Source organism: Convolutriloba macropyga, chromosome 11, assembly GCF_964194025.1.
Source record: "Convolutriloba macropyga chromosome 11, txConMacr16.3, whole genome shotgun sequence".
NCBI lineage: Eukaryota > Metazoa > Xenacoelomorpha > Acoela > Convolutidae > Convolutriloba > Convolutriloba macropyga.
Genome location: NC_134478.1, coordinates 49593935 through 49614365, shown reverse-complemented (window position 1 = coordinate 49614365; position 20431 = coordinate 49593935). Strand labels below are relative to the sequence as shown.

The following is a 20431-nucleotide window of genomic DNA, read 5'->3' as shown; positions in this document are numbered from 1 at the left end:
CTGAAAACAATAACAAACAAGCTCCCGGGCCGAGGTGTCAACGCTAAAAAACGCAAAATTAAGTAAGATTGGCGTCGTTGAATGCGTTGAATTTATGTAAGATCTACGCCTGAGCGTAGATCTTACATAAATTCAACGCATTCAACGCTAATCTTACATAATTTTGCGTTGAATTTTGGCGAACATCTTACATATTTAGCGTTAAATTTTAGCGTAGATCTTACATATTTAGCGTTGAGTTTAGCGTTGATCTTACATAAATTCAACGCATTCAACGCTAATCTTACATAATTTTGCGTTGAATTTTGGCGTAGGTCTTACATATTTAGCGTTGAATTTTAGCGTTGATCTTACATAAATTCAACGCATTCAACGCTAATCTTGCGTCAATTTGTGTTGAATTTTGGCGTAGATCTTACATATTTAGCGTTGAAAATTAGCGTATATCTTACATATTTAGCGTTGAATTTAGGGTTGATCTTACATAAATTCAACGCATTCAACGCTAATCTTACATAATTTTGCGTTGAGTTTTGGCGTAGATCTCACATACTTAGCGTTGAATTTTAGCGTAGATCTTACATATTTAGCGTTGAATTTAGGGTTGATCTTACATAAATTCAACGCATTCAACGCTAATCTTACATAATTTTGCGTTGAACTTCGGCGTAGATCTTACATATTTAGCGTTGAATATTAGCGCTCATCTTACATAATTTGAACGCACTCAACGCTAATCTTACATAATTTTGCGATGAATTTTGACGTAGATCTTACATATTTAGCGTTGAATTTTAGCGTTGATCTTACATAAATTCAACGCATTCAACGCTAATCTTACATAATTTTGCGTTGAGTTTTGGCGTAGATCTCACATACTTAGCGTTGAATTTTAGAGTAGATCTTACATATTTAGCGTTGAATTCAGCGTTGGTCTTACAAAAATTCAACGCATTCAACGCTAATCTTACATAATTTTGCTTTGAATTTTGACTTTGCTCTTACATATTTAGCCTTGAGTTTTAGCGTTGATCTTATAAAAATTCAACGTATTCAACGCTAATCTTACATAATTTTGCTTTGAATTTTGGCGTAGATCTTACATATTTCGCGTTGAATTTTAGCGTAGATCTTACATATTTAGCGTTGATTTTAGCGGTGATCTTACATAAATTCAACGCATTCAACGCTAATCTTACATAATTTTGTGTTGATTTTTGGCTTAGATCTTACATATTTAGCCTTGAGCTTTAGCGTTGATCTTATATAAATTCAAAGCAATCAACGCTAATCCTACATATTTTTGCTTTGAATTTTGGCGTAGATCTTACATATTTAGCGTTGAATTTTGGCGCTGATTTTACATAATTTCAACGCATTCAACGCTAATCTTACATAAGTTTGCTTTGAACTTTGGCGTAAATCTTTAATAATTAGCGTTGAATTTTAGCGTTGATCTTACATAAACTGAACGTATTCAACGCTAATCTTACATAATTTTGCGTTGAATTTTGGCGTAGATCTCACATACTTAGCGTTGAATTTTAGCGTAGACCTTACATATTTAGCGTTGAATGTAGCGTTGATCTTACAAAAATTCAACGCATTCAACGCTGATATTACATAATTTTGCGTTGAATTTTGGCATAAATCTTACATATTTAGCGTTGAATTTTGGCGTTGATTTTACATAAACTGAACGTATTCAACGCTAATCTTACATAATTTTGCGTTGAATTTTGGCGTAGATCTCACATACTTAGCGTTGAATTTTAGCGTAGATCTTACATATTTAGCGTTGAATTTAGCGTTGATCTTATATAAATTCAAAGCATTCAACGCTAATCCTACATATTTTTGCTTTGAATTTTGGCGTAGATCTCAAATATTTAGCGTTGAATTTTGGCGTTGATTTTACATAATTTCAACGCATTCAACACTAATCTTACATAATTTTGCGTTGAATTTTGGCGTAGATCTTACATATTTAGCGTTAAATTTTAGCGTAGATCTTACATATTTAGCGTTGAATTTAGCGTTGATCTTACATAATTTTAACGCATTCAACGCTATTCTTACATAATTATGCGTTGATTTTTGGCGTAGATCTTACATATTTAGCGTTGAATTTTAGCGTTGATCTTACATAAACTGAACGTATTCAACGCTAATCTTACATAATTTTGCGTTGAATTTTAGCGTAGATCTTACATATTTAGCGTTGAATTTAGCGTTGATCTTACAAAAATTCAACGCATTCAACGCTAATCCTACATAATTTTGCGTTGAATTTTGGCTTAGATCTTACATACTTAGCGTCGAATTTTAGCGTAGATCTTACATACTTAGCGTTGTATTTAGCGTTGATCTTACAAAAATTCAACGCATTCAACGCTAATCTTACATATTTAGCGTTGACTTTTAGCGCTCATCTTACATAATTTGAACGCATTCAACGCTAATCTTACATAATTTTGCGATGAATTTTGACGTAGATCTTACATATTTAGCGTTGAATTTTAGCGTTGATCTTACATAAATTCAACGCATTCAACGCTAATCCTACATAACTTTGCGTTGAGTTTTGGCGTAGATCTCACATACTTAGCGTTGAATTTTAGAGTAGATCATACATATTTAGCGATGAATTTAGCGTTGGTCTTACAAAAATTCAACGCATTCAACGCTAATCTTACATAATTTTGCTTTGAATTTTGACATTGATCTTACATATTTAGCCTTAAGTTTTAGCGTTGATCCTATAAAAATTCAACGCATTCAACGCTAATCCTACATAATTTTGCTTTGAATTTTGGCGTAGATCTTACATATTTAGCGTTAAATTTTAGCGTAGATCTTACATATTTAGCGTTGAATTTAGCGTTGATCTTACATAAATTCAATGCATTCAACGCTAATCTTACATAATTTTGCTCTGAACTTTGGCGTAGATCTTTAATAACTAGCGTTGAATTTTAGCGTTGATCTTACATAAACTGAACGTATTCAACGCTAATCTTACATAATTTTGCGTTGAATTTTGGCGTAGATCTCACATACTTAGCGTTGAATTTTAGCGTAGACCTTACATATTTAGCGTTGAATTTAGCGTTGATCTTACATAAATTCAATGCATTCAACGCTAATCTTACATATTTTTGCTTTGAATTTTGGCGTAGATCTTACATATTTAGCGTTGAATTTTGGCGCTGATTTTACATAATTTCAACGCATTCAACACTAATCTTACATAATTTTGCGTTGAATTTTGGCGTAGATCTTACATATTTAGCGTTAAATTTTTGGCGTAGATCTTACATATTTAGCGTTGAATTTAGCGTTGATCTTACATAAATTCAATGCATTCAACGCTAATCTTACATAATTTTGCTTTGAACTTTGGCGTAGATCTTTAATAACTAGCGTTGAATTTTAGCGTTGATCTTACATAAACTGAACGTATTCAACGCTAATCTTACATAATTTTGCGTTGAATTTTGGCGTAGATCTCACATACTTAGCGTTGAATTTTAGCGTAGACCTTACATATTTAGCGTTGAATTTAGCGTTGATCTTACAAAAATTCAACGCATTGAACGCTAATATTACATAATTTTGCGTTGAATTTTGGCGTAAATCTTACATATTTAGCCTTGAATTTTGGCGTTGATTTTACATAAACTGAACGTATTCAACGCTCATCTGACATAATTTTGCGTTGAATTTTGGCGTAGATCTCACATACTTAGCGTTGAATTTTAGCGTAGATCTTACATATTTAGCGTTGAATTTAGCGTTGATCTTATATAAATTCAAAGCATTCAACGCTAATCCTACATATTTTTGCTTTGAATTTTGGCGTAGATCTTACATATTTAGCGTCGAATTTTGGCGTTGATTTTACATAATTTCAACGCATTCAACACTAATCTTACATAATTTTGCGTTGAATTTTGGCGTAGATCTTACATATTTAGCGTTAAATTTTAGCGTAGATCTTACATATTTAGCGTTGAATTTAGCGTTGATCTTACATAATTTTAACGCATTCAACGCTATTCTTACATAATTCTGCGTTGATTTTTGGCGTAGATCTTACATATTTAGCGTTGAATTTTAGCGTTGATCTTACATAAACTGAACGTATTCAACGCTAATCTTACATAATTTTGCGTTGAATTTTGGCGTAGATCTCACATACTTAGCGTTGAATTTTAGCGTAGATCTTACATATTTAGCGTTGAATTTAGCGTTGATCTTACAAAAATTCAACGCATTCAACGCTAATCTTACATAATTTTGCGTTGAATTTTGGCTTAGATCTTACATACTTAGCGTCGAATTTTAGCGTAGATCTTACATATTTAGCGTTGTATTTAGCGTTTATCTTACAAAAATTCAACGCATTCAACGCTTATCTTACATAATTTTGCGTTGAATTTTGGCTTAGATCTTACATATTTAGCCTTGAGTTTTAGCGTTGTTCTTAAAAAAATTCAACGCATTCAACGCTAATCTTACATAATTTTGCTTTGAATTTTGGCGTAGATCTTACATATTTAGCATTGAATTTTAGCGTTGATCTTACATAATTTCAACGCATTCAACGCTAATCTTACATAATTTTGCGTTGAATTTTGGGGTAGATCTTACATACTTAGCGTTAAGTTTTAGCGTAAATCTTACATATTTAGCGTTGAATTTAGCGTTGATCTTACATAAATTCAACGCATTCAACGCTAATCTTTGATAATTTTGCGTTAAATTTTGGCTTAGATCTTACATATTTAGCCTTGAGTTTTAGCGTTGATCTTATATAAATTCAACGCATTCAACGCTAATCCTACATAATTTTGCTTTGATTTTTGGCGTAGCTCTTACATATTTAGCGTTGAATTTTAGCGTTGATTTTACATAATTTCAACGCATTCAACGCTAATCCTACATAATTTTGCGTTGAATTTTGGCGTCGATCTTACATATTTAGCGTTAAATTTTTGCGTAGATCTTACATATTTAGCGTTGAATTAAGCTTTGATCTTACATAAATTCAATGCATTCAACGCTAATCGTACATAATTTTGCTTTGAACTTTGGCGTAGATCTTTAATAATTAGCGTTGAATTTTAGCGTTGACCTTACATAAATTCAATGTATTCAAGGCTAATCTTACATAATTTTGCGTTGAATTTTGGCGTAGATCTCACACTTAGCGTTGAATTTTAGCGTTGATTTTATATAAATTCAACGCATTCAACGCTAATCCTACATAATTTTGCTTTGATTTTTGGCGTAGATCTTACATATTTAGCGTTGAATTTTAGCGTGGATTTTACATAACTTCAACGCATTCAACGCTAATCCTACATAATTTTGCGTTGAATTTTGGCGTCAATCTTACATATTTAGCGTTAAATTTTAGCGTAGATCTTACATATTTAGCGTTGAATTTAGCTTTGATCTTACATTAATTCAATGCATTCAACGCTAATCGTACATAATTTTGCTTTGAACTTTGGCGTAGATCTTTAATAATTAGCGTTGAATTTTAGCGTTGATCTTACATAAATTCAATGTATTCAAGGCTAATCTTACATAATTTTGCGTTGAATTTTGGCGTAGATCTCATATACTTAGCGTTGAATTTTAGCGTAGATCTTACATATTTAGCGTTGACTTTAGCGTTGATCTTACATAAATTCAACGCATTCAACGCTAATCTTACATAATTTTGCATTGAAGTTTGGCTTTGATCTTACATATTTAGCCTTGAATTTTAACGCTGATCTTATATAAATTCAACGCATTCAACGCCAATCTTACATAATTTTGCTTTGAATTTTGGCGTTGATCTTACATATTTAGCGTTGAATTTTAAGTGCTCTTTTATAGTGCAAAATCCATTTCAGACCATTTCACGATTTCAGAACTTTTTCAAGTTTTTTTTCAAAAAATCTATTTTTTTCACTGTTTGGAGCCGAATATTGCAAAGGTGAGAAACATGAGGTCAGAAAAAAATTATTTTGAGTGCTCTTTTATAGTGCAAAATCCATTTCAGACCATTTTACGATTTCAGAACTTTTTGAAGCTCTTTTTCAAAAAATCTATTTTTTCACTGCTTCGAACCCTATATTGCAAAGGTGAGAAACATGAGGTCAGAAAAAAATTATTTTGAGTGCTCTTTTATAGTGCAAAATCCATTTCAGACCATTTTACGATTTCAGAACTTTTTGAAGCTCTTTTTCAAAAAATCTATTTTTTCACTGTTTCGAACCCTATATTGCAAAGGTGAGAAACATGAGGTCAGAAAAAAATAATTTTTAGTGCTCTTTTATGGTGCAAAATCCAATTCAGACCACGTTACGATTTCAAACTTTTGAAGTTTTTTTTTCAAAAAATTATTTTTTTTTTACTGTATCGGCCCCCTATACTGCACAGGTGAGAAAAGTGAGGTCAGCAAAAAATCACCTTTAAGTGCTCTCTTATAGTGTAAAATTCTTTTCAGACCATTTTACGATTTCAGAATTTTTTCAAGCTTTTCAAAAAAATCAATTTTTTTCACTGTTTCGAGCCTTATATTGCAAAGGTGAGAAACATGAGGTCAGAAAAAAAATCATTTTTAGTGCTCTTTTATAATGCAAAATCCAATTCAGACCATGTTACGATTTCAAATTTTTCAAGTTTTTTTTCGAAAAATTAATTTTTTTTCTGTTTCGACCCCTATACTGCACAAGTGAGAGAAATGAAGTCAGCAAAAAATAACCTTTGAGTGCTCTCTAATGGTGCAAAAACCATTTCAGACCATTTTAAGAATTCAAATTTTTTTCAAAAGTTTTTAAAATTTTTAAATTTTTCCCAGTACGCCTCACATGGTAAATGTGTTGAATATGCTAAGTTAAATACTACGCAAAATCAACGCAAAATATGTAAGATCTACGCTAAATTCAACGCAAATTATGTAAGATCTACGCTTTATAAGAATTGCGGCTCTTAAGGAAACCAAGGTACTGTGGCACAATGGTAAAAGAGGCGACAAGCAAACAGGAGGTCAGCAGTTCGAGTCCCATACGCTACTGGAGGTTAACAGTTCAAGTGGACGCCTTGCTTTTTTGTAAGATCAACGCTAAATTCAACGCAAAAATATGTAAGGTCTACGCTAAATTCAACGCTAATAATGTAAGATCTACGCTAAAGTCAAAGCTAAATATGTAAGATCTACGCTAAATTCAGCGCTAAATATGTAAGATCAGCGGCAACTAGCGTTGACAAGTCAAAAAATTCACCGCTTTTTTCTCACATAATTTTGCGTTGAATGCGTTGAATTTTTTTCTTCAAATTCAACGCATTCAACGCAAAATAATTTAAGAAAATTGCGGTGAATTTTCCGACTTGTCAACGCTAGTTGCCGCTGATTTTACATAATTTTGTCCAAATTCCTCGGCCCGGGTTTTGCAAATAACTGCAACACAATGTGCCAATTGAGCCAATTTCAACACGTCGTTCAAAATCGCGACCAATTCATTCATTAGACAGCAGTAGGGCTCCAGGACTAGGAGTTTTCAACGCTTGAGCTATTAAACTTGCCAGTATTTTGCTAAGGCTTCATTTACATAATTCAGATTTAAACCTGCATATTGGAATTTTTTCCCCAAAAAGTTCGAAAAATGCTTTTGTAAGTCCAATCTACAGAAAAGGGGATGTAAAGATATGCAAAAATGATGGTTCGATCTTAGTTACTCCAACAATTGCAAAAACTCTCAAAATTTCTTCCGTTTAATCAAATGAAAGACTTCATACAAAAAAGTTACGTAATAGTCCCTACCATGAGAATAAAACAACATGACAGGTCAAAAAAATAACGCTCAATATAAGAAAGAACAATAAGTTTTTAACTGATTCTTTTATTGCACAAGCCATTCCAATTTATAATAGTCTGCCTTCTAATATTAGACTGAAAACAACATCAAAAGCTTCCTTAAAAAAGAACTGAAAGAATATTTTTGGAAAGAATTTTTGAAGGACCCAAAAGTAACTGATATAAAAGATGACATTGAGAGCATTAGATTTTAATTTTATTTTTCAATCTTCATGATGTACATATAAAATTGTGAGAACATTTTATGATCGCATGTTAGGCCATTTTTTTACTAATGGAATGTCACATTTTAGTTGGGTAATTTGATGATTTTATATTTTTACATAATATTATGTTCTTAACTTTACATTGCCTCTTCTACCATTTGTTTTTTATTTTAATGTGTACCAGAGGAAATTAACAATGTTCTTGTTATTAATAGCCAGGTTGGATTTCAAAGAGAAAAGTTCTCTGCGGACGGTGGGTCATTAAATTATACTCATGATAGTTTTCAAAAGTCCGTTTCTTTTTTATTGATATTGCGAAACCTTTCAACTCTATATTCTTAATCGAACCAAATCGAGAGAACAGTGTTTACGGATCAGCAAACACAGTGTTTACGGATATGCCGATTATTTCGAGTATTTCCTTGCAGACTGAAATCAAAAAAACTCAAAGATTTTTGCATGGAAAATAAAAAAAATTATGGATCTATATTATTATATTACCTCTAATATTTCTTCAGAAGTGCTATTTTTTTGACAGAAATAAAAAAGATTTCTGGCTAATTTATTAACAGAGAACAGTTAAATAGAATGAAAACTCAGATATTCGCGAAAAATGAATCAATCTACATTATATGTACAAATTCAACTCAATAAATAGTATAAAAACAGTTATGATGATGATATCCATATGTCCTAACGGAATCAATTACCTTTTCTTGCCTGATTGATAAAATCTCAATCTTACTGCATATTTTAATAGAAACTCAAAACTCTTGAGATCTTTATAAAGAAATCTGACAAACTTCGACAGCATTGTTAATCAAATAAATGATTCATTGAGTGTGTAGGATGCAGGGAATTGTTATAACCAGATATTGTAAATTAGAAAATTTAGGTCAAATTAGACAAGTTAATTAGGTGTTTGAAGTAAGCGTTCTTTTTTAAAGGTTTATTGTTCGAAGGCGCCAGAGAGGGAGTTGAGTGATATATCTTAAACAAACAATTTGATGAACAAAAGCATATTGAGATTTCGATATATTTCATTTACTTAGCAAAGTTGTATTTGTGCATCAGGCCAAATTCGAAATGAGTGATTTGACTTTAGAAGAAAACTAGAGAGCGAACATTTGAAGTAAACTAGATACTTTGATTAAAATTGGAATTTCAATTTGAAGTAACTAAAAGAGTGATTTCAAATTTGCAAAATAATTGGCAATTCCAAACTTGGTACACTCAACTCTTTAGGTTATACTCATCATTGGACTCTGAAAATTTGTGGAGATGTTCCCCTAGTGTTTGTCCAAGTGTAATAGGGATGTGCGGCCGGTTACACCTTTTCCCTCTGAGTTAGTTACGTAGAGTTTTGTTTACTTAAAGTAAATAAAAAGGCAATTTATCAGTTCTTCCTAATACCCTGGGTGTAAAAGTTGTCCGACCCCCCCGGGAAGGGAAGGATCTATTGGTTGATAACTGATCAATGATGGGAGGAACCCCTAATGGTCCTCTATTGCGATTATAATTTTCAGGCGAATCCAACCACCCCGTCTCCAGATTTGAAGGTTTTTAGGTATGATACTGTGAAATATGACTGTTTGAGTAAGAAATAATAAGATTAATCAGTCGTAGTGTAATGCGTATGAGTTAAGGTTTTTGCACAATCTTGGGAAGGGTTTAGGATGTAAAATAGCGATTATTGAGAATATTGGCAATTATCACAGGAATGTACTTAGCACCGAAATTGAAATAGTTTTTTCTCAAAAAGATGGATTGACCTGAAAATTGGGGGATAGACACATTTGGGTACGAGGAACGTAAAATTTGAATTGCTCGTAGAGTGTTGGTAGTAGCCTTATGATTTTTGGAGGGTTATTCTAACTTTTCAAGGGCTTTCGACTGGTGATTTGTTTAATCCCAGTTTACGATCAGAAGTGGGTGCTTCGGTATAACCCGAGTGCCGAAAACCAGAAATTTGTTTTTTTGAGCGGCCGAATGACTTTGAAATGGTAATCATATGATAACCTGAGACAGTTAGTGACAAAAAATACCCACCCCGGTCAATTTTGACGAACTAGGATTTTTTGAGCTTGGGCACCCACGACTCGTTAAAAAATTTTCAAATTGCAAACGACTCGCAACGTCTGATCCGCTGGTCATGAAGCTTGGCAGGCAAGTTAGTGGCACCCTATAGTTACAGTTACTAGAAAAGTTTACCCGAAGACGTTTTAACCACTACTTTGCAAGTTATTAAGTTTAGAAATTTGGAGTTATCCGGGAGGTCGATGAAAAGTGTGTGCGGTCATTTCTCGTGTTCTAGTGTGAGTTAGTCCTTGAAATTTTGTGGGTGGGTGCAACTGTGAGGGGACTTTCCATGCCAATAATTTTTTTAAACCAAATTGAACCTTCATCTTTGACTATTGACCCCTAATCGACCTCTAGAGGTCAAAATTTTGGGCTTTAGGAAAATTAGACTTTTCGGCGGTTTTTAACTGGGGAATTGCATGAGTTGTTGAGAAAGGTCAAACTAAGCAAACACTGATTGATATGTCAAGTGCCTATATGAGATAAAGCGGAGTGGATTTGTTTACATAAGAGTCCAAAGGTCGCGTACATAAGATAAGGAGAAAGATGAACAATGGTTGGTAGCAGTTGAATGACAGAGCAGAGCATAGTTTGATATTGGTTGTTTGCATAGCAAACAAAGCCCTCCTACAGAAAGTGACAATTTCAAGTGTAAATTCCAATGTTTACTTAAGAGATTATGGTTTGTTTGCTTAAGATAAGAGAGTATTGGTCCAGTATAAATTAATGTAACAAAGAGAAATTTTGGCAGAGGCAGATTTTGGAGATTTTGGTAGAATTCAGATGTTTGGATTCGCACAAGGGAGAAGAAGCAGTTGGTTTAGTGGGACTAAACTTTAAATGATAGTGCAAAAAGCAAAGAAGAGATTAAGATTGGGACTGAACTCTGGAAATTTGTAATCGTAATACCAGTTGGGATACTGTGAGCGTTTTTGATTTCGTTCATTTGGGAAGTGAATCACGGATATTGGTATTATTATTGTAATTACTATTATAATTTGTCTTGAGTTTGTCTTTTCCATTGATGTGCAAGTAATTTTCTTACCTTTGTTGTCCATGTAACTAGATTTGATATTATGAGCGCCATTGTGAATTAACTTATTTCAAGGCAATCTAATTTGCAACAGCATACAAGAGGGATAGAGGGGAAATAGTAGAGTAACGAATTAACTCTTGCTTCACCAATTTAAAACCTTTGGATATTTCATTTGATCGATCTTCTGAGCGACAAAGTCCCCTCACTGTTGAGCCTAGTTAGAATTTCAGAGGACGACTGTGGCGGTCGTGGGTGGGCTTCATGTCTTTGTTACTTTTTACTGTGGATTAATTTCAGATTATTTGGAGAGAGAGCGTATTTTTTGTCGGAGAAACTGGTAAGAGCACACCGAAAGTTGACTTCAATTTGCGATTTGGGTTACCAATAGTTTGATTATGTTTGGTTATCAATTAGTGAAGCGATTTCCTTCACCAGGATACGAAGTTTGGGAATATTGGCTTGAACATTATTTGAGCAATGGCATGAAGCTGGGATGGACGGAAGAAGAGATGATGAAGTGGTTGCCTACAAAATTGTGTGGGTGGGCCTTGAATGCAGTAAATGATTCACCAAGAGGTTATTGGTGGTCGACTCCAGGGAAGCAAGCATGGACACATGGACAGAGACGCTGTATCAACTGGATATACGATTGTCTGACAATCCACTCTTTTATGATCGAAGCTAAACTTTGTTTGTGAGAGGGAAAGCGGGAAGTGGAGCGGAATTCCATGAAAGAAGTGATATTGTCGTTCAGAGAACACGACATCACTATCCTCAAAGGCAGGTATTTGATACAAGTAAAGGCGTTGACACTTCTTCAATAGATGGATTTCGGCAATCTGGCAAAAGTTCTGAAGTGTTTGGCATTGGATCCGGCAGTGATGTATCAAGAAAAGGAGCTTTTAGTAAAGATCTGTTTGGAGAAGTTGAAGATACGAGAGTTGCTTAAAGTGGTAGTGGATTAAGAATTACAGGTTACGGCAATGCAGTGCAAACTGGAACTGAGGTGGAGTTTCCGCGGGATGTTTGTGGTCAAACAAATCAGGAAATTTATTGAGCAGCTCTGAGAGAATATGAAAACAGTGGCTTCAGAAAATTTCTGACAGAAGAAAAAGTCATTGAGTGGAGTGTTGAGTCTTGCGGACCAGTTGAGCATCATGCTACGGAAAATGATTATGTACTGTCACCAGAGTCTAAGGAGCTATGCGATGAACAGTCGGATGATGACTATTTGTTTGAAGATATTTTGGATACAAATTGTTTGAATGTAGAGCTTGATGTCACCGAAGCGAGGAGCGAGACAAATTTTGAAGAGAGTTTGAACTCAGTAGCATGCCATAATGTAACTGCAATAGCAAGAAAATTTGCAAGTGGTGTCAAAACTAGCAGAACCGATATGTTGGAGCCTGAGCCTTGATGGAGTTGAAGACAGAAGGTTCTGACCAGAAGTTCTGCAATGCAACACACGTGGCTGATGAAACACAGATGTGTACAACTGAGTGCACTGTGGACACTTTGGAGAATTGGACAAGTTCAGGAGGTATTGATCGGCAGTTAGTGTCTGAAATACAGAAGGGCCAGAACGATCAGGCAGCAGGTGACCGGAGTGATTTTGCACGGTTGGGAAAAGAGTTGGAGAAATGGGTGCAATTGCAATTGAATGAAAGTCAGCTTAATGGCAGTGTTTCCGTCGAACCAACGGATCAGTTTGGAGAGTGCTGCATCAAAAAAGCATCAAGTAGAAAGTGCTGGAATTTACAGAAAAGGGAAATGCGATCAGAAGTCAATGGCTACAGTGTTGGACACGTTGGTTCATGATGATCAACAGCCTAGGAGGGAAGACTTTAGAGGGTTTTTGATGGAAGTTGAGAAGAAAGTGAAGAGAAGGATTGCATTGCATTTTCCGGAGATTACAAAATTGTTGCTGGAGAATCGCTCGTTAAGCCGGAAAGGGAAGTAGAGCCGTTTGGAAGCATCAGAACAGCAGTCATGGCTGGATTACAGGAGAAATGGCAGTTACAGTGTAAGAAGACTTGGTCATCCATTCAAAAATCAGACGAAGAAGGTTTTTGTGACCAGGTGCACGAGTGTACGACGAGAGGGATGTTGACAGCTAAGTTATTCAAGCTTTTTTTACCCAATTGTTGCCCACATTGTATTAATCTGTTTTTATCGAGACAAGTTCATTAAGCACTATAGCCTTAGAGAAAAATTTTTTTGAAAAAAGATGATTTAGGGAAATGTGTAAATTTAGTAAATCTAATTTTAGGATTTGTCTTTTTTACTTTTGTGATTTTGGGGTTCCCGGGGAAGATGTCTGTCAGAGGCAATAGAGTTTGATCAAAAATCAATGTTGATGAGTTAGGTAGAGTATGTTAAAATTTGAAAATGTGAAAGTTTTTAAATCTGATTTAATCAACTGTTATTCAACTTTTGGCGCAGTTAGTTTATATTAACCCGGAGCTAAACCTAAGTTGTTCACATCACAAGGTCGACTATTGTTAAAGTACGTAGGAGTAAGTTAATCGGGTCACAGGATAAGGCTTTGCATTTTTCGGGAGAATAATAATCTAGGAGGGAAGAGTGTTGGATGCTGTGAATTGTTATAACCAGATATTGTAAATTAGATAATTTAGGTCAAATTAGACAAGTTAATTAGGTGTTTGAAGTAAGTTTTCTTTCTTAAAGGTTTATTGTTTCGAAGGCGCCAGAGAGGGAGTTGAGTGATACATCTTAAACAAACAATTTGATGAACAAAAGCATATTGAGCTGTCGATATATTTCATTTACTTAGCAAAGTTGTATTTGTGCATCAAGCCAAAGTCGAAATGAGTGATTTGACTTTAGAAGAAAACTAGAGAGCGAACATTTGAAGTAAACTAGATACTTTGATTAAAATTGGAATTTCAATTTGATGTAACTAAAAGAGTGATTTCAAATTTGCAAAATAATTGGCAATTCCAAACTTGGTACACTAAACTCTTTAGGTTATACTCATCATTGGACTATGAAATTTTGTGGAGATATTCCCCTAGTGATTGTCCATGTATAATAGGGATGTGCGGCCGGTTACACTTTTTCCCTCTGAGTTAGTTAAGTAGAGTTTTGTTGACTTAAATTAAATAAAAAAGACAATTTATCAGTTCTTTCTAATACCCTGGGTCTAAAGTTGTCCGAACCCCCCCCCCGCACCCGGGAAGGGAAGGACCTATTGGTTGATAACTGATCAATGATTGGAGGAACCACTAATGGTCCTCTATTGCGAGTATAATTTTCAGGCGACTTCGGCCACCCAATCTCCAGTTATTAACACCGGAAATAGTGTGCTTTGAAGATTTTTAGGTATGTTACTGTGAAATATGACTGTTTGAGTAAGAAATAATAAGATTAATCAGTCGTAAATTAATGCACGTATAAGTTAAGGTTCTTTCACGATCTTGGGAAGGGTTAAGGATGTAAAGTAGCGATTTTTGATAATATTGGCAATTATCACAGGAATGTAGTTAGCACCGAAATTGGAACGGTTTTTTCTCAAAAAGTCAGATTGACCTGAAAATTGGGGATAGAAAAATTTGGGTACGAGGAATCCAATTTTAATGTCAGATCTGATCCCACACTAACCTGCAAGGGACTAGCGCACGCCCGCGCTGCGGAACGTAAAATTTGAATTGCTCGTGGAGTGTTGGTAGTAGCCTTATCATTTTTGGAGGGTTTGTCTAACTTTTCAAGGGCTTTCGATTGGTGATATTTTTAATCCCAGATTACGATCAGAAGTGGGTGCTTCGGGATAACCCGAGTGCCGAAAACCAGAAATTTGTTTTTTTGAGCGCCCGAATGACTTTGAAATGGTAATCATATGATAACCTGAGACAGTTAGTGACAAAAAATACCCACCCCGGTAAATTTTGACGAACTCGGATTTTTCGGGCTTCGGCACCCACGACTCGTTAAAAAATTTTCAAATTGCAAACGACTCGCAACGTCTGATCCGCTGGTCATGAAACTTGGCAGGCAAGTTAGTGGCACCCTATAGTTACTAGAAAACTTTACCCAAAGACGTTTTGACCACTATTTTGCAAGTTATTAAGTTTAAAAATTTGGAGTTAGCCGGGAAGTCAATGAAAAGTGTGCGCGGTCATTGCTCGTGTTCTAGTGGGTTCTAAGCCTTGAAATTTTGTGGGTGGGTGCAACTGTGAGAGGACTTTCCATGCCAATAGTTTTTTTTAACCAAAATGAACCTTCATCTTTGACTATTGACCCCTAATCGACCTCTAGAGGTCAAAATTTTGGGCTTTAGGAAAATTAGACTTTTCGGCGGTTTTTAACTGGGGAATTGCATGAGTTGTTGAGAAAGGTCAAACTAAGCAAACACTGATTGATATGTCAAGTGCCTATATGAGATAAAGCGGAGTGGATTTTTTTACATAAGAGTCCAAAGGTCGCGTACTTAAGATAAGGAGAAAGATGAACAATGGTTGGTAGCAGTTGAATGACAGAGCATAGTTTGATATTGGTTGTTTGCATAGCAAACAAGGCCCGCCTACATAATGTGACAATTTCAAGTGTAAATTCCAATGTTTACTTAAGAGATTATGGTTTGTTTGCTTAAGATAAGAGCGTATTGGTCGAGTATAAATTAAAGTAACACAGAGGAATTTTGGCAGAGGCAGATTTTGGAGATTTTGGTAGAATTCAGATGTTTGGATTCGCACAAGGGAGAAGAAGCAGTTGGTTTAGTGGGACTAAACTTTAAATGATAGTGGAAAAAGCAAAGAAGAGATTAAGATTGGGACTGAACTCTGGAAATTTGTAATCGCAATACCAGTTGGGATACTGTATACTGTGAGCGTTTTTGATTTCGTTCATTTGAGAAGTGAATCACGGATATTGGTATTATTATTGTAATTAATATTATAAGTTGTCTTGAATTTGTCTTTTCCATTGATGTGCAAGTAATTTTCTTACCTTTGTTGTCCATGTAACTAGATTTGATATTACGAGCGCCATTGTGAATTAACTTATTTCAAGGCAATCTAATTTGCAGCAGCATACAAGAGTGGAAGAGGGGAAATAACAGAGTAACAAAATAACGCTTGCTTCACCAATTCAATACCTTTGGTTATTTTATTTGATCGATCTTCTGGGCGACAAAGTCCCCTAACTGTTGAGCCTAGTTAGAAAATCAGAAGACGACAGAGTGTTTTTGAATTAAGAAGTGACACTTGTCTGAAAGAGTCTAAAACTATCAACATCCGAAAAAAAATAAAAAAAATAAGAGATCCTAAATAGAGAGCAAATAGAAACCTCAAAACTTAACGACATAAATCATCTCAAATGCAGGAAATAACAAAAAAACGAAAACTTTTCAATCGCAAAATTGAGCCTGAGTTGCGACTTGATGATGCAGTTTTAATGTAACTCTTCTTTTGATCATGAAATATTTTATTGAATTAATTCTTAGTTTAATTTACAAAACTGAATCGCTGGACAATTTTTCTCCATTTTTGTTGAATGATTTGGCACAATCAGACTTTATCAAACTCTGTCAAACTTTCATTACGATGCAGAGGTATCGCCCGCAATTTCCGCCTTAGTAAAATTGGCGCGAAAATTAGATACATACAATGAACTAAATTAGGAGACATCCTTTGTATCTTACTTTTCGCAAAAGGGGTTCCGCCAATTTTGCGAAATAAAAGAACATTCGGTGCGAAAAGTAGGTAACAAATCTTGTAGCACGTTTTCGCTCAATTTAGGTATCTATTATTGAAGCGCATTTTGAGCATGCAATAAGCACTTTAATAAAGATTTAATTAAAGCTTTCAAAGCTTTAAAGTGCTTTAAATACATGCAACCACAAAAAATGATTTTTTTTCCGAAAAATCCCTCGCACATCAAAGGATTTGTATATCAATGTGCGACTGGCCGAGTTTTATAGGTAGTAATAATTAGTACTAATAAGTAGTAATAAGTAGTAATAAATTACCATAAGTAGTAATAAAGTAGTAATAAAATACTACTAATAGTAATAAGTTAGGCTAAATTAAATAAGTAGTAATTAAGTTAGGCTTAATTGCGGATTATATGCGAAATCGAGCTACATTGCGTGCGAAAAATCGATACATAAATGGAGCGGATGCGTGAAACAACTCGCGCGAAAAATAGGTTATTAAGTTTGTACTTGTATTTCGTATTTAAAATTAGGACACTTTTGCGAACACGGGATACGATATTCCCTTCCATTTTGCCGGTTTCTGCTAAAGTAGCTATTTTCCGCAATATTGTTCCGCTTTCAATGTATTAACATAGTAAAAACGAACACGAGATGCACGCGGGCATATCTGCCCGTGACGATTTGGGTATACCTCTGCATCGTAATATTGTTCAATGATTTGACTGTTTTCTCTGGTTGCAATTCTACTATGCTAACTCGCCTACGATCACAAACAAACAATCCTTTATATCTTCTAGACAACTATGGGAAAATTCCAAGCTTTATATGGTTCAAAACATAGAATTTTGCGTTGATTTATGTAACCGGAAAACTTTTATAGTACTGCGGTTTTACAACTACAAAAGTAGCTTAGTGTCTTCTTTTGAGCCGGGGGCATTAAACACCCTATTATAGGTCTGAAATTTTGAAGAGACCGCTATCAACCACAAAATATAGAAAAGATACTAAATATTTCGACTTAAATAGTTCATGAAAAGCCTGAAGCTTGACTTTAAGGTAATCTTGATTTTAGCTTGACACAAATATGATTCTCGAATGATAACAAAAAAATTGTTAAACAAAAATCAGTTTTAATCGGAGCAAGGATTTGTCTCCAGCAAAATTTCAGGCCCTCTTAATTATCGAAAAATAGACTTAAAATTGCCAATTTCTGTCAATAATTGCATTTTCATAAATTTAAATCTCTACTACTGACGAGATGGAATTACCGTTAGGATCTGCAACGCATTGAGTGGTGCCCTGTAGGGTGAATCCGAAAGGACAAGAGCAGACCCTGTTCACTCCGTCTGCAGTCGGGTGGCAGAATCCACCACATCCACCATTGTCCACCGAACATGCACTCGTCACTATATAATAAATTTGAACGTTTTTTTCCGAACGAAAGTATACGTAAATTTCACTCTATAGCATCACTCGTTTGCAGCTATTTGAACATTTGAACTATACATGCTTGGGGCAATAAAGTGTTTGTTTTCTAAACATCAAGAAACCTTTACTATCTGCATTATAGGCAAAATAGATAACAATTTTCATAATTTTGGCAATCCCAGTTCCACAGCTCACCTAGTACCAAAATTCATTAGTTATTTAAAATTTAGAGCCACTACTGACGTGTTCTGTTCACGATAAAGCAAATGAGGTTAAATTATAGAGAAAGAAAGGTTAAATACACCGTTTGAAACATGTGGTTTCAAAATTATAAAAACTCATATTAATACAAGTAGTAGTGAAAATGCCTGGTTTGTAACGGGGGGGGGGACCTGTCCCCCCCTGTTACAAAACAGGCATGGCCTTTTTTAGGTATCCTCTTAGAATTTCTCTAACTCAGTGGAATAAAACTTAGCTGTTTCATTTAGTTATTCGAACAGTTTCATGCTTTGAGTTGAATTTTGTTTTCCCCTTTCTAACCGGGAAAGTCGGTTGGTGTTTGTATTAACAATTTCTGCTTTCTTGTCTCAGCTTATCAAAGATAAAAGTACAAGTGAATTTAATTAGCTTCAAGGCGTTAGTCCAAACTTTTGCTTCTAATCAATAACCGTTAGGAATAAAGGAAATACGGGCTAATTTCGCCCGGCACATTATCAGCACACATACAAAACTTTTATTCTATAAATTTTACCAGTTCTGTTCACTAAATTACCAACAAGCAAAAAGTTTAAAGCAAGTTTTTGATTGTTTTTAATTGGAGTCAGTACTAGATTCATATAGAATTGCACGCCGTGCACGCTTGTGAGGAACAACTGGGGTTTCCTCGTCGCTCCCTTCAGCTTCAAATAAAATGAATTCGTTATGACCGGATGTGCGTGGTTCCTCGCTCTCTTCACAGCTATTTACTTCCAACTCACTTTCATTGCACGTGCGTTGAAGGAAACCCCAATCTGTCTCCTTGAAACTGTTGTCTGACCTATCATCCAGCGTGCTTGAATTCAAACTTTGTATTTCCGGGCGTTCGTCGCCGTTACCAAGAGTAGTTTCCGCCCCTTCAGAATTGTTGGTGTTGTCCAAATTTACGTCTCAGTTATCCAGAATTTCACGCAAGAAAACGTCGTCTACAATTTTGTAGTGGCCAAAAGGTAAGCTTGTTATACCGTCGTCAAAAATAAAGCGTTTATCATCGTAGGCGGACAAACAAACTTTGATCGTGCGTACTGTAAAAATCTCATGTTTTTCTGACGCTATGCGGTAGTTCGGTGCATGTTCAGTTGATTGTTGCTCAAGGACTTTTTTTTGAAAGACTGGTGATTGAATAAGCGTTGTGTGGAGAGGGATATGCCCTTCAGGCTCTTTTTCTGGGTATCTAAATGAGAAAAACAAATCTTTTTCCCGTTTTTTGTTACTGGATTTTTGTAAGCCCTTTGGTTTTATATTAAAAAATTTCGTGTTGTTTGCTTGGATTAAACATATCTAGAAGTTTCAGAATTTTAAAGAACATAATTGCAATGTTTTTTTGGATAAGTAAAACAATTGGAAAAACATACCTGCTGTGATTATGGAGTACATCGTGGATTTGATTCCAACAAATTCTGTCATTACGGATCCTGCGAGCTCATCTTTGAATTTGAGGACTTTCTTTTTATTGGTCGGGTTGTAGAGGCTTGATTCCTTTGGGTAGTCCGAAAAATCGAATTCTTTAGAGAGTGTGGGATTGTTTTTTAGGTCAGCGTAGAGGTCTTCTGTCATAATTGCATAAGTCAGGGAGTCTGTAACACTGTACAAAAGTTTGCAAGCAAAGTTTTCTTTCATTATTTTATAATGAAACCTGAACATAAACATGTTGGAGAGATCCAGAATTGTGGCTCCAATGATCAACGGCTTTGACCAAGTGAACTCAGTGCGACGAAGAGTTACTGCAGCCAGGATCGGGTTAAAGATTTTGAACGACTTAAAGTTAAACTTTGCGCTTTGTTCTAGCAGCTCTTTCTCGAATCTTACTAGCATGACGTTGGTACGTTTTCTCGAATTTTCACACATTTTCCCGTACACACTATTGATCATTAATT

At 35.0% G+C, this 20431-nt stretch overlaps 1 protein-coding gene across 1 annotated transcript in view; it reads right to left on the bottom strand.

Moving 5' to 3' along the window:
• Positions 1–20431, bottom strand: part of LOC142349159 (low-density lipoprotein receptor-related protein 2-like) — a 341838-nt gene that overhangs the window by 231556 nt on the left and 89851 nt on the right. The window contains 1 exon segment of the mRNA XM_075400574.1: positions 18140–18277. Within this exon segment, the coding sequence (XP_075256689.1) occupies positions 18140–18277 (138 nt within the window).